Below are 14,379 nucleotides of genomic sequence, written 5' to 3'. Positions count from 1 at the left end.
CCACTCCTGTATATTTCTCGCTGTTGTCAACTAAATTGGTTCTAATCAAATCACAGTTTTCTAAAAATGCTTAAGTACACTGCCTCCTTTTCATTCTTTGCAAAGCTACTTAAGTGATTTTGTCCTTTCCCATACTTCAGGTCTTCTTTCATCCTTCATCATAAAAATAAAAGACTATAGGATTCATTTATAATAAGGTTAGATCCATTTTTATGCTCCTTTCATCAAGGGATCCCTGTATATCTTGGCAAACTTTTGTTAACATATAATGAATTAAACCTTTGTGATTTACAATTGTATGGATTTTTGACAAATATTCTTAATTTCTTTTAAATTTTAAGATTGCTTTGTGTCCTAACTTGTGATCTATATTGGAGAATGCTCTGTATAGACTTAAGAAGAAAGTGTATTCTACAGTTTCGGAATGGGATGTTCTGTTTATGGGTGTTAGGTTTACTAACTAAAGTGAATTCCAGTCAAATGTTTCCTTATTGATTTTCTGTCTGAATTATTTGTAAATTGTCTAAAATCAGACATTGAAGTCTTCTATTTATTTATTGCAGTTCATATCTACCTTCACATCTATTAATGTTTGATTCATATAGGCAGGTGCTTTGATGTTGTTCCGTATGTATGTGTGTGTGTGTGTGTGTGTGTGTGTGTGTGTGTGTGTGTGTGTGTGTTTATATCTTCGTGAGTTGATGTTTAAATTTTTATATGATGACGTTCTTTGTTTCATTTTAGTTTTTGGCTTAAAGTCTGTTTTATCTGACAAATAGTGGAGGAAATAAGTCAATGCCACAGATTATTTCCTTCCCTGGGAAGTAGTGCACTGTACCCGCAGAGACACCTTAAGTAATTGTTTAGTAACTCAGAAAAAGCAGAGTTTGGCATATGCACACAAGCATACATAATATGTATTTTACACACATGCAAATTTACTTGTTTTTCAAAAAGGGCCTCATTATGTAGTCAATGATAATCTTTAATTTCAGATTCTTCCACTTCTGTCTCCCAAGTACTAAGATTACAGGCATGCATCACCAATGTTCACCTGGTTCCAATATTTTTCAAATAAGCTGATTTTTATTTGGCAGCCCGGGGTTTGAACTAAGGGCCTTATATTTGCTAGTGAGGTGCTTTACCATTTAAGCCATGCCTCCAACCTTTTCGTTTTGATTTTTCAGGTAGGGGCTTGCTTTTGTCCTGGGTAAGCTGGACAACAAACTTCCCTCCTATTCTGAACAGGATTCCATGTGTGTGTCATGACTCCTGGCTTATGGTTAATGGGGTCTCCAATGACGTTTTACCTAGGCTTGTCTCAAACCCGAATCCCCCAGAAATAAATTTAAAAATACATATATATGTCAAAATTAATAGTTAATAAATTGCAACTCACATGGCAAAAATAAAACCAACCTGTAATTCCCCAGATGAGTAGTTGTGATACAGGTGTGAGCTGAGGAGTCCAGCCTGACAAGTTGATCTCTTTCCACGTTGTCTATCAACATCAAATAGTTTTACAGAGGGTTTCATTTTGATGCCCAATAAATTGCTATTTTAAAACACGCAAAAGGGTCACTATAGTCATTATGAACTAAATATATTTCACAAGATTTTCTTACATCTAGTTTTATTATGAATACATATGAGGTGGAAGCTCCCTACCTTCTAATATTTATAGTCTCTAAATATCTTAAGACATTCAGATATATAAGGAGATTAATCTGGTGTATATATGTGTGTGTATATATATATATATATACATATATATATATATATATATGAGTATCAGAAATGCATGAAACCTATTCTTCTGTCCTCCCGAGCTGCTCTTATGGGAAAAATGCCGAGGTTCACACTGCAAGAATATACATACTAAGGATGACACATTAAAAAAAAGACTATATAATTAATGTTGAGAGATGGGGTTTGTAGGAAGGACTTGAGTAGGAGCTCTGAAGACTATGTTACCTTTGGGAAGAAAACGAGAATGAAATAGGAAAGGGAATGTAAGATGAGGAATAAATCAAAAGGAGAAGAGGGAGTGACTGCTGAGTAAAGGACAGTAAAGAGGAGGTACAATGAGAATGGAAAGTTGGAGGTAGGGAGGGGGAGGGGGCGGGCCAGCAGGAACTGAGACCCCCTCTGGAGGCGGAAAGAGGGAGGACCACTTCCGGCCAGGGAGGTGGGGGGAGGAACAGCCTCAGACCTGAGGAGAAGCTGTGAGAGAGCAGACGCTGTCCGGACTCCCGAGGTGAGCCGAAGCGTTCTGCTTCAGTGAAGACTTGGGCGGGGGGGGGGGGGGGGTTGGTGGGGAGGGTGGCTTCCAGGCTGCAGCTTTGAGGTGCCTGATGCCTTATGGTTTTTAAGATTTGAAAACCTTTTGGGGATTCGGGATCTGACTACATCGAGCTGATCGTGTTTAGCGGTGCAAGAATCCGATTCTCACGGGAGAAAGAAAGGAGGGGGCGGAATTTCCTTCGGGCCACCGAAAGGTCTGGACTGAGTTCTGGCAGTAGAAAGGAGGGATGCAGATTTGGTTGGAAAGGAAAGATCGAGTAGCCGTTCTGGCAATAGCAAGAAAGGGAAGAGGGGCCAACTCCGGTGGGAGATCGGAGACAGCAGGACCGCATTCAGGGTGGGAAAAGGGGACCGGGTCAGGTTTGGGCTGTAGAAAAGAGGGATCGGGACTGAGCAAGGAGCAGCCGACTCTTCAAGGGGCCACGAAAGGACCGGGCTCTGAAGGGAGAAAGAAAGGGCCACGATCCGGTTGATTCTGGTTTGAAAAGGGAAAGGACAGAACCTGATAAGGTTTGAGGGCAGCGAATACACAGAAGGTTAATTCTGTTGGATTTGGGGGTGGGGTATCCATGTTGCAGAAAGGGCGGGCCCAAGCACTTGCAGACGTGGAAAGGGGGGGGGAGACTGTGTTGGGGAAGGGGCGGTACAGAGACGTACTGCAGACTGGGGGGAGGGGGCTTATTAAGAGAAGGGGAGGTGCAGAGAAGTACTGCAGAGCTGCGGGAGAGGGCAATTCGAAAAGGGGCGGGGCGTGGCTGTACCGCAGAGAAGAGGTGGCAGTGCTGGGGAAGGGGCGGTGCGAGCGGTACTGCAGAGAAGAGGGAGGGGGCGATGTTGGGGGAAGGGTTGGCTGGAGATGTGATGCAGCTAGGAGGGGGTCAGGGGTGGGACCGAGATGTTTTGTTGCTAGGAAAGCTAGGGAGCATATGTGGGAATGAGATGGTCAGAGTCTAGTCCATCCAGGCGCATGCGTACTGAGCTGCTTTGGAGAACCAGCTCTTGGGAAAGCTGTGAGCCTGAGGGGGGAGGGGGCGGGAGCTCTTTTGGTGCGCATGCGCACCATCATGTTGCGGTGCAGAAGGGGGCGTATGTAGGTGCGGGTAGTGGTGTAGAACCGAGTTGCCATCTTGGAAGCAGAAGGAGCTGGGGTTCAGAAACCAGATGTCCTGAGTTTCAAGGTATGAGGACCCAGGAGCTGGATGATTTGGGACTCAAGGTTAAGTGAGACCCTTCCCCGGCTTTCACTTTAGGCAAATCTTACTTTGAGTCTCTCCCTCCTTTTCCCTTAACTCAGGTCTATTTCTTTTAGGCTCAGCTCTCACTTGGCTTGCCAAAAAGATGGATAGAAGAAATGACTACGGTTACAGGATTCCTACATTCCAGGTGAGGCTTCTCTACATTTTCAGCAGGCCACCTACCCCATCCTGATTTCACTTACTATCCTTAAGCCCACCACCACCGTGTAGTTGCCTAATTCCCTGCCTTTGCATGGTTTAGGGGGAGAAGGGGAAGACCTGCCTAACTCTATCGCTCGCTCCCTTCCGCTTCCCCTACCAATTGCAATCAAACCCTCCTAAGAATAAGCGGGGAGACTTCATGGAAAGGGGTGGGTGTAGGGAGGTCAAATGGCCTAGAGATCATAATCCTAAGTATGTAGGGCCCTCTGCCTCCCCCTGGGAGCCTGGGGCTTCCCTTCTCTCCAGATGCACACACTGAAAATGCAGAAGAGGACAATGTTTTGTTGATGCATACCCTGTTGGCAGCAACTAAGGATCCACCTGTTGCCAGCCGGCCTAAGAAAAGCAAGACCAAGAAGACTTCTGTTAAGGCTATTAATAAGACCACACCTGCTGCCCCTCCAGTTCCATCTTCCAGCGAGATTGCAACCAACAATCCCCAAATAACTTTGCAGACTTTAAACTTGCCAGTCCTCACTCAGATAAGCCAGGCTTCAGCTACTGCTGAGGCAGCCAGTAGTCAGCCATCTTCCCTCACTGCTCAGGCTAAGAAAGTCAATAAGACAAAGAGAATTAGCCCCAAGGCATCTCAAGGCTCCCAGTCTCTAACTGGCAGTGAGGGTGGCACTCCACAGGTTAAGTCACCCTTGAAGGTACTAAACGTACCAGTCACTTCCCAGACTATCCAGGCTCCAGCTGCCAATGAGTCAGCCAGTTCTGTGGCCTTGACAGCCTCCACTAAGCCGAAGAAACCTTCCAAGGCTAAGAAGGCTGCCAATAAGGCCATAGCTTGTGCCACTGAGATCTCACTTGCTCCTAGTGCCACCCACACAGTAACTCCCCAAGGCCAAATCGCCAATGAGACAGCCAATATCCAGGCCACAGCAGCCTCTAATCGAACCAAGAAAGCTTCAAAAGCCAAGAAGACAAATGCTAGGGCAACAAATACTGATGTTGAGCATCTAGAGTCTCCACATGCCATGGAGGCAGCTAGCAAACAGGTTGAGAACTCGGCACCTCTCCGGCCCAAAAAATCTAAGGGCAAGAAAGTTGCTAATAAAGCCCCTAATTCTGCCTCTGAGATCTGCGAGGCCCCATCTGCAGTTCAGATGGTCCCAAATCACGCCCTGTCTGTTACTGTACGGATCAGGAGAGGATCTAGAGCCCGAAAGGGTGCCACTAAGTCTCGAGGAACTGAACAGTCTCAGATTGCTGATCAAGGGGCTCAGGCCAAGATGGCTACCTCTCAGAACAGCATAAGTACCCTTGAGACTCAGGTTGCCGCCGCTGTCCAGGCCTTGGCAGATGACTATCTGGCTCACTTGAGTTTGGAGCCCACGACTAGGACTCGAGGCAAGAGGAACCGAAAGGTAAGATCGGTGACATCATCCTTTTGGATGATTTGCTATTCCTATCTTTTTAGCTTGCTGATTCATTTTTGAGAAAAATTTACGAAACCTTTTTAATTTGAGTTAGTCTCTGTGTTCAGGTATAGGAGAAGAAATGAGAAATAGTGTGTCTTACAGATTGGCAGGGAAATAAGATCTATATATTTACCTATAACTTGTATGTAACGCACCTTGAATTTACACAGTAGTTATCATGTATACTAGGATTTGTGTTATGCTACATATGCACAGGACATACTACTATTTCTTGAACGTAATTCTGTAGGACTGGGAGTGTGGCCTAGTGATACAGTGGTTGTCTAGCATGCTTGAAGTTCTGAATTCGGTTCCTTGGTACCACATACATGGAAAAAGCTGGAAATGGTGCTGTGGCTCAAGTGTTAGAGCACTAGCCTTGAGAAAGCTCAAGGATAGTGCCTGGGCCCTGAGTTCAAGCCCCAGGATTGGAAAAAAAGAAAGAAAATAACTGTCTACTGTTTTGGAACCATATATTTAGCTTTATAGATAGAAAAATGAAGTCATAGAGAAGTGATATGACTCATCCAAGGGGTATAGCTAACAAAGCCTAGTGCTAGCCAAAGAAATAAGAGAATCCCCAGGCTCTGCTCTTGGGTTGGTTCTGCCCTAGCAGGGAAATGAAAAAAACCCCACCTTTTTTAAAGACAGGAAGAAAAGCTGAGGACTTCATGGTCAATGTCAGGTTCAGATCCCACTACAGGGGAAAAGGTAAAGGGGACTTCTGAATGGGACAATGAGGAGACAGCTAACTCTTTTTACCTCTCTTCTTTTTGATAATAGTCTAAGCATTCAAATGGAGAAGAGAAAAGTTGCAATAATTATAGACGGATCCCATGGGGCCGGAGGCCTACACCACCCCGCGATGTGGCCATTTTACAAGAAAGGGTAAGAATACAATGTTGCCTAGAGGCTCAGGGTAAGAATACAATGTTGCCTAGTACTCTTCCTCTTTGTCATTCTTTCAAGGTTCTTGCTAAATATATTGATACCTCTTTATCTGTTTCTCTTCTCTTAGGCAAATAAGTTGGTGAAATACCTGTTGGTTAAGGACCAGACAAAGATTCCCATCAAACGCTCAGGTAATATCCTACCAATCTTTCTTTTTTTTCTTTATTTGCCAGTCCTAGGGCTTAAACTCAGGCTTTCTCAAGGGTAGTGCTCTAGCACTTGAGCCACATTACCACTTCTAGATTTTTCTGTGTATGTGATGCTGAGGAATCAAACCTGGGTCTTTGTGCATGCCTAGGCAAGCACTTTACCACTAGGCCAAACTCCTATCCCCCTACCAATCTTTCTTGAGCTCTCTTTTTCTTCCACAGTCCAAGGAGGAACCATTCACCTTTAGGACTACCTTCTTTCCTATCACCAACTTCAATTATGGCTGACATCACTCATTAACCTAATTCACAAGTCTGGGTCAGTATTAGGATCACAGGGTCATTGTGTTTGAAGCTACCTGACTAGAAAAGTCTATGAGACTCTTACCCCCATTTAACTACCAAAAAGCCAGAAATAGAGCTGTGGCTCAAGTGATAGAGCTATATAGCTTTGAGCAAAAAAGCTTAGGGATAGCACCTAGGCCCTGAGTTCAAGTCCTAGAACTGGCAACCCTCCAAAAAAAAAACTGGGAGGAAGGAGGGAGAGAGGGAGAAAAGGAAAGGAAAGGAGGGAACAAAGAAGGAAGGCCCACTGATACCAATGAAGGAATTCACATTGACAGCAAAGGCTTGCAGCTCTGATCTGTACTTACATCAGCTTCTCTTGACTCTCCTTTCCTGCAGATATGCTGAAGGATGTCATCCAAGAATATGAAGAATATTTCCCAGAGATCATTGAACGAGCAAGCTATGCTCTGGAGAAGGTGATGGAAAAGCCCTGGGGGATGGGCACACTAGGGAACTATGACTGAAATAGATGGACAATAATCAGAGAGACCTACTAATACAGCCCATTGCTGTGCACATGGGCATATCTTTGCATGGATGAGGGTGTGTGGGGGGGGATCAGCGCCATGGGTCACACAACAAGCCAGTAGTGAAAATATAGCTCAGACTTAAGCCCCCAGCTTATGGCTTCTGTCTGCTGTTACTGCACACATCTCTCCTGTGTTTGAGATGCTCACCTTTCTATTTCCTCAGATTCTCAGTAAACGCAGAGATGATGGCAAGCATGCATTTGTCATGTGTGCTGAGTACTTAGCTTCATGCTGTACACATAGTCACACTGACTCCATCCATGCAAGACCCTAAGGTACACTGGGAGCCGCAGGTTGCCTGCAAAGCTGATTTTGTGATCTAATAAAGATGTTCTTTTACTTGGCAGATGTTTCGAGTTAATCTGAAGGAAATTGATAAGCAGAATAGCTTGTACATTCTTATCAGCACTCAAGAATCCTCTGCGGGCATACTGGGAACGTAAGCTGGGAAAGTGCTGGGGTGGCAGGGGGCTTCTTTTACCCGTAGTACTACCCCTTGTCTCTTCCTGTATCCTCTTAGAGGGCCTAAAAAGAGCAGGCCTATAAATTTCCTCCCCCTTGTAATTCTAGCTTCTCAAGATGCTCTTGAGATCACAGGATCATGATTCAAAGCTACCTGACTAGAAAGAGTCTTTGAGACTCTTACTTCCATTTAACTACCAAAAAGCCAGAAGTAGAGCTGTGGCTCAAGTGATAGAGCTATAGCTTTGAGCAAAAAAGCTTAGGGATTGCACCCAGGCCCCCTGAGTTCAAGTCCTAAGACTGACACCACTCCAAAAAAAATAACTGAGGAAGGAGGGAGAGAGGGAGAAAAGGAAAGGAAAGGAGGAAACAAATAAGACTCATTCCTACTCCCACTTCTTCTGCTGCGTTGAACCCTGAATGTAGTAGTGGTGCCTGATTAAGATTGACTGAAGAATGTAGGAGACTAGAATGTGGAATTCCTGCTGTAAGGTTTCCCTTCTCGCCATAAGGTTTCTCTTCTAGGCAAGCATGTCTGTTGTTACTTGTCTGTTCCTATTTAGTGCCTTGTCTGGCCTTCGTAGAGTAGAGCTCTAGGGAGAGACAGGTTCTATGTACGTGTGTGTGTGTGTGTGTGTGTGTACATACTATGATACTTGAGGTGTAGCAGTGTCACTGAAGTCCTGACTAGAAGTCTGTCAAGCAGTGTGCTATGGAAAAGCAAGAATTCACATTGACTGAAGAGGTGTTCTTCCGTTTTCTTGACCACAAGAAGTTAGGCTATGCTTTTCTCTCTACTGAATCAGGAGACGTTGGTTCCAGAGTCTTCAGTCTTTTGCCTTGGGTCACAGGAAGCATAGGCTAGGATGTTTTCTCCCACAGCTGAGGAATCTGAACAGGGCTAGTCAACTAGCTTGCGTATCTTGCAAATGGCTTGTAAATGTACATTTCAATTTTATCTTATTCTCTTTAGGACTAAGGATACACCTAAGCTGGGTCTCCTCATGGTGATTCTGAGTGTCATTTTTATGAATGGCAACAAGGCCAGTGAGGGTGAGTGGCTGGGCATGCAGCTGAATGGGTGACTGTGGTCTGAATTCCACGTGCTCATTTTCTGTCCCTGTCTCCTCTTGCCTCCCCTTGCAGCTGTCATCTGGGAGGTGCTGCGCAAGTTGGGGCTGCGCCCTGGGTATGATTGGGCTCTCAGCGCTTGCTGTCCGTGTTGTCCTTTGGCAAGAGAGGATGGTCTCAGGATTGTATCAGCCTGGTGTTCTGGTGGTGCGGGTGGGGTTTCTGACCTGGGTGGATGGGGAAATTGGTCTGAACTTTTTGGCTTCTTTTCTCCCTCATGTCCTCTGTTTTAAGATAAGGTAGACCTTCAGGAATCCCTGACAAAGAGCCACCTGGCTTCCGCTGTTTGCTTCTAGTGGCTATGTGCTTTTACTACTTTCGTCGCTTCGTTGACATTGCCCCATGTGCTAGAGAGGTCTCTTCCATGTTGGGAAATGCTTCTGCCCTGATCCAGATAGTTCCATTCTGTGTTCATTGGTGGTTTTTGTTTTTGAACCTTCACCAGGGTGAGACATTCGCTATTTGGGGAAGTGAGGAAGCTCATCACAGACGAGTTTGTGAAGCAGAAGTAAGTAGTATTTGGAAGTTTTATGGCTTGTGTCTGGTTCAGAAAGTGTATAACCAGTGCCTTTCATTTCTCACACTATCTTTGGAGTGATGGGCATCCTGTGTCCTAGTTTTGACTACAGTTCCTGGACCTGTCCAGGATAGGGCTATACCAAATATAAGGCCTATGCAGAGGGGTGTACTCAGAGCAGGGGATTTGAATTATGGCTCCTCTCTTCATAACATAGCAAAGCAGAATCTGGGGTTAGTCCTTTTGGGGTCAGGAAACAATGACCTTCCTCTGCCACCAGGCCCCATATCTGTATCCAAAGTAACTGTATTGCACAGAGCCAATGCAAAATGTTTCTACCTGAGAAACCAAGTCCATGATTATATATGAGAATGATTATATATGAGGAGTCTTGGGACTCCTTAAAGCTCCATAGGCTGTTGAGTATTTTTGTAGCTTAGTGTTTAAATAAGTTTGGCTTTGTTAGAAGCACATTTTTCTTTCCTTTTTTCCAAGGTACCTGGAATACAAGAGAGTGCCAAACAGCAGACCACCTGAATACGAATTCTTCTGGGGCCTGCGCTCTTACCATGAGACTAGCAAGATGAAAGTCCTCAAGTTTGCATGCAAGGTATTGTGCTACATGAGCCTAGCATGTTAAGGAGTTGGGTTAGCCCCTGGCTGAGGGAGGCTGTATGTTGTGTTAGAAAGGTACATGGTAACACACACACACACACACACACACACACACACACACACACACACACAGAGGCATAAAGCCTCATTAATACAGAGTGCTCTCAATCATTTTTCACAGTTGGTATTTATCAATTTAGGCTGTCATTGCAAAATACCATAAACTAAATGGCTTAGAAAGAAGAAATTAGTTATCTCATGGGTGCTGAGAATGGCAGGTAAACACCTAGCAGTCAATTCATGGTTATAGTTGTATGTTTTAGGCAAATTTCTTTTATGCAGTGCCCTCCCATGGCAAGCAGCAAGCCTGAGCTCTCTGGTGTCTTCTGTTACAAGAACATGAATCCTTTTTGGATCAAAGCTCCTCCTTTGTGACCTTATTTTAAGTGTAATTACCTCTACAAAAGGTCCCATTTTTCAATCACTTCTGAGGTTAAATATTTAACATACTGATTTAGAGTAGGGGATACTAACAACAGTCAAACTTACTCTCTTATCATTTCACATATTATAAATGAAAAACATCTGAAGCCAGGTGCTTATAGCTCATGCCTGGAATTTTAGCTACTAGGGACGCTGAGATATGCGGATCATAGTTTGAAGCCAGTCTGGACAAGAAAAGTCCTTGAGACTCTTATCCTCAGCTAACCACAAAAAAAAGCCAGAAGTGGAGCTGAGACTTAAGTGGCCTAACAAAGTAGCTCAGGGACAGTACCCGGGCCTGGAGTTCAAGCCCCCAGACCAACACACACATACAGACATGTAACGCATGCCGTGCACGCACCATTTGAGCCTAGAGAGATGACTTTAACTGTACAAGGTCATATCACACCTAAGTTATCAGAGCTGAAATTAGGGGTCAGTCCCAATGAGGAAGAGTTTTAAAAACAAATGGCTATCAATTTTGTTCAAATACCATGATAGAGGCATCTCATATATAATTACAAAGATTATTTCCTATTACATGATTATTTCCATTTCAGGTACAGAAGAAAGACCCCAAAGACTGGGCTGCTCAGTACCGAGAGGCAGTGGAGATGGAAGTGCAAGCTGCAGCTGTAGCTGTGGCTGAGGCTGAGGCCAGGGCTGAAGCCAGAGCCCAGATGGGCATTGGAGAGGAAGCTGTGGCTGGGCCCTGGAACTGGGATGACATGGATATCGACTGCCTAACAAGGGAAGAGTTAGGTGATGACGCTCAGGCCTGGAGCAGATTTTCATTTGAAATTGAGACCAGAACCCAGGAAAATTCAGATGCCACAAGCAGTGTTGACTTTAGCCAAGGAGCTAGCACCAGGGGTAGCTTCAGTGATGCGGCCAGTATTAGCTTCAGTGGCAGCCCCAGTCCCAGCGGGGGTTTTGGCGGTGGAGCTGGTATTACCTTTGGTAGTGAACCAAGCTCTGGTGCCAGCTTCAGCAGTGCAGCTAGCATAAGCTTTGGTGGCACACCCAGTACTGGTGCCAACTTTAGCAGTGCAGCCAGTATTAGCTTTGGCGGTGCACCGAACACTAGCACTAGTTTCAGTGGTGGAGCCAGTATTAGCTTTGGTGGCGCCCCCAGTACCAATGCCAGCTTTTGCAACACAGCCAGCATTAGCTTTGGTGGATCACCCACTACTGTCACTAGTTTCAGTGGTGGAACCAACATTAGCTTCGGTGGATCACCAAGTACTACTACCAGCTTCAGTAGCACCGCCAGCATTAGCTTTGGTGGTGCACCCAGCACGACTACTAGTTTCAGCGGTGGAGCCAGCATTAGTTTTGGTGGAGCACCGAGCAGCAGCACTAGTTTCAGTGGCGGGGCCAGCATTAGCTTTGGTGGTCCACCGAGCACTAGCACTAGTTACAGCAGTGCAGCCAGCATCAGTTTTGGCAGTTCACCCAGTACCAGCACCAGTTTCAGTGGTGGAGCCAGTATTAGTTTTGGTGGTAGCCCTTGTACCAGTGCCACTTTCAGTGATGGAGCCAGCAGTGGCTTTGGTGGCACACTCAGTGGCACCACAGCTGGCTTTAGTAGTGCACTCAGCACCAGCAGCAGCTTTGGAAGTGCACCCACCACAAGCACTGTCTTCAGTGGGGCACTGAGCACCACCACTGGCTTTGGAGGCACGCTTAGCACCAGTGTTTGCTTTGGTGGTTCTCCCAGCTCTGGTGCCAGCTTTGGTGGCACACTCAGTACCAGTATCTGCTTTGGTGGCACTCCTAGCACCAGTACTGGTTTTGGTGGCACCCTCAGCACCAGTGTCTCTTTTGGTGCTTCTCCTAGCACCACTTCTGACTTCGGTGGCACCCTCAGCACCAGCGTCTGCTTTGGTGGCTCTCCTAGCACCAGTGTGACCTTCGGTAGTGCACTGAGTAGCAGTGCTGGTTTTGGTGGAGCACTCAACCACGGTGCTGGCTTTGGCAGTGCCATTAGCAGCACCAGTGCTAGCTTTGGTGGTACTCTCAGTAGTGCTACTGGCTTTGGTGGTGCTATTAGCACCAGTACTGGATTTGGTGGAGCACTCAGCACCAGTGCCAGCTTTGGTGGTGCCCTCAGTAGTGCTGGCTTTGGGGGTGCCGTGAGCACCAGCAGCAGCTTTGCTGGAGCACTCAACAGTGCCGGCTTCGGTGGAGCACTCAGTGTCAGTTCTGGCTTTGGTGGTGCTGTCAGCACGAGTGCCAGTTTTGGTGGTGTCCCCAGCACCACCCCTGACTTTGGTGGTGTCTTCAGCACCAGTGCTGGGTTCAGTGGGGCACTTAGTACCGCTACTGATTTTGGCGCTACTCCCAACAACAGTATTAGCTTTGGCAGTACTCCCAGCACCAGTGTCAGCTTTGGTGGTGCTCATAGCACCAGCCTCTGTTTTGGTGGATCACCCAGCACCAGCCTGTGTTTTGGCAGTGCATCTAACACCAACCTGTGTTTCGGTGGCTCTCCCAGCACCAGTGCCTGTTTTAGTGGTGCCACCAGTGCAAGTTTCAGTGATGGGCCCAGCACCAGTGCTGCTTTCAGCTTTGGCAATGCTGGATTTGGAGGTGGACTGAGTACTAGCGCCGGCTTTGCTGGTGGCCTAGGCACCAGTGCAGGTTTCAGTGGTAGCCTAGGCACCAGCGCTGGCTTCGATGGTGGCCTGGGCACCAGTGCTGGCTTTGGTGGCGCATTAGGCACCAGCACGGGCTTTGGTGGTGGCCTAAGTACCAGCTCTGACTTTAGTAGTGGACTGGGCACCAGTGCTGACTTTGGTGGTACACTAGGCACCAGCGCTGGCTTTGGTGGTGCACTAGGTTCTAGCACTGGCTTCGGAGGCGGACTAAGCACCAGTGCTGGCTTCGGTGGTGGACTCAGCACCAATTCTGACTTCGGTGGTGGACTAAGCACCAGCACTGGCTTCGGTGGAGGACTGGGCACCAGTACTGGATTCGGTAGTGGACTGGGTACCAGTGCTGGCTTTGGTGGACTGATTACCAGTGATGGCTTTGGTGGTGGACTGGGTCTGGGTACTAGTGCCGGTTTTGGCAGCACACTTGGCACTGGTGCAGGCTTTAGTGGTGGCCTTAGCACCGGCGATGGTTTTGGAGGTGGGCCCAATGCCAGCTTCGACAGAGGACTGAGTACCATCATTGGCTTTGGCAGTGGTTCCAACACCAGCACTGGCTTTACTGGTGAACCAAGCACTGGCACTAACTTCAGCAGTGGACCGAGTTCTATTGTTGGCTTTAGTGGTGGACCAAGCACTGGTGCTGGCTTCTGCAGTGGACCAAGCACTGGTAGCTTTGGTGGTGGACCAAGCACTGGAACTGGCTTCAGTGGAACAAGCTCTGGAGCTGGCTTTGGTGGTGGACTGAACTCCAGTACTGGCTTTGGTGGACTGAGCAGCAGCGCTGGCTTCAGTGGTGGACCAAGCACCAGTGCTGGATTCGGCGGTGGACCAAGCACCGGTGCTGGCTTTGGCGGTGGAACCACTAGCCTTGGTGCCTGTGGCTTCTCCTACAGCTAGTGTGGTTTCAGGTAATTGCAATATTCCCCTTGCCAAGACCCCTGGGGATGGGTCCAGGAGCTGGGAAATGTTAATAGTATCCCTGAGGTAGGAGTGCTGCGGGGGGAAAGGAAGGCAAGGGAAGTATGAGCAAACCATCCATTTGGCGTTAAAATGTGGTGCTGTTTGCTTTTGTTTTTCAGATTTCTTCCCCTCGTTTATGTATTCTGCTAGTGAGTTGCAGCAGTTTTTCCCCAGGAGCCCTAGTACAGCTTTGGAATCTTTGTCTGCACAGCAGCTTAAGCAGCTACTACTACCAATCAGCTGAGAGTGGTGATACACCTTGAGAAAAAAAATCTGTTTGCTGTTCCTGCTTTCTTGTTTGCTTCCTGTGTGCTGTCATATTTTGGTATCAGAGTTACATTAAATTTGCAAAACGAATTGGAAGTGTTTCTGCCTTTCATTATGTTTAAGG

At 46.8% G+C, this 14,379-nt stretch overlaps 1 protein-coding gene and 1 non-coding gene across 5 annotated transcripts; both read left to right on the top strand.

The window, feature by feature from the left end:
* Nucleotides 1-2,184: 2,184 nt before the first annotated feature.
* On the top strand, nucleotides 2,185-14,191 carry Tro (trophinin). Of its 4 annotated transcripts, none has more exons than XM_090325749.1 (13): nucleotides 2,185-2,257; nucleotides 3,614-3,687; nucleotides 3,962-5,131; nucleotides 5,969-6,073; nucleotides 6,204-6,267; nucleotides 6,970-7,049; nucleotides 7,511-7,602; nucleotides 8,599-8,678; nucleotides 8,772-8,814; nucleotides 9,202-9,264; nucleotides 9,769-9,883; nucleotides 10,932-13,936; nucleotides 14,108-14,191. In XM_090325749.1, exons 2-12 carry the CDS (start codon nucleotides 3,643-3,645, stop codon nucleotides 13,923-13,925), a joined length of 4,851 nt encoding a protein of 1,616 aa, XP_090181875.1. In that variant the 5' UTR covers nucleotides 2,185-2,257; nucleotides 3,614-3,642; the 3' UTR covers nucleotides 13,926-13,936; nucleotides 14,108-14,191. The 4 variants fall into 4 exon arrangements, with proteins under 4 accessions (XP_090181875.1, XP_090181878.1, XP_090181877.1 ...); XM_090325752.1 differs by lacking the exon at nucleotides 2,185-2,257 and adding an exon at nucleotides 2,358-2,498; XM_090325751.1 differs by lacking the exon at nucleotides 2,185-2,257 and adding an exon at nucleotides 3,416-3,482.
* Nucleotides 9,437-9,564, top strand: LOC150040840 (small nucleolar RNA SNORA11). Its single transcript, XR_016533917.1, has one exon. It is a non-coding gene; the product is annotated as a small nucleolar RNA SNORA11 (small nucleolar RNA).
* Nucleotides 14,192-14,379: the final 188 nt, after the last annotated feature.

The sequence above is a fragment of the Megascapheus bottae genome, chromosome X, assembly GCF_031878675.1.
Source record: "Megascapheus bottae isolate mThoBot1 chromosome X, mThoBot2.hap1, whole genome shotgun sequence".
NCBI classification, from domain to species: domain Eukaryota; kingdom Metazoa; phylum Chordata; class Mammalia; order Rodentia; family Geomyidae; genus Megascapheus; species Megascapheus bottae.
This window is presented reverse-complemented; position numbering and strand designations above follow the sequence as displayed.

Excerpts from the sequence above, each read along its gene's own strand:
- Tro (XM_090325749.1), top strand. The coding sequence starts at position 3,643 with ATGGATAGAAGAAATGACTACGGTTACAGGATTCCTACATTCCAG. Across the intron at positions 3,688-3,961 it reads ACAGGATTCCTACATTCCAG|GGCCCTCTGCCTCCCCCTGG; the intron begins GTGAGGCTTCTC and ends CTAAGTATGTAG. Across the intron at positions 6,074-6,203 it reads TGGCCATTTTACAAGAAAGG|GCAAATAAGTTGGTGAAATA; the intron begins GTAAGAATACAA and ends CTCTTCTCTTAG.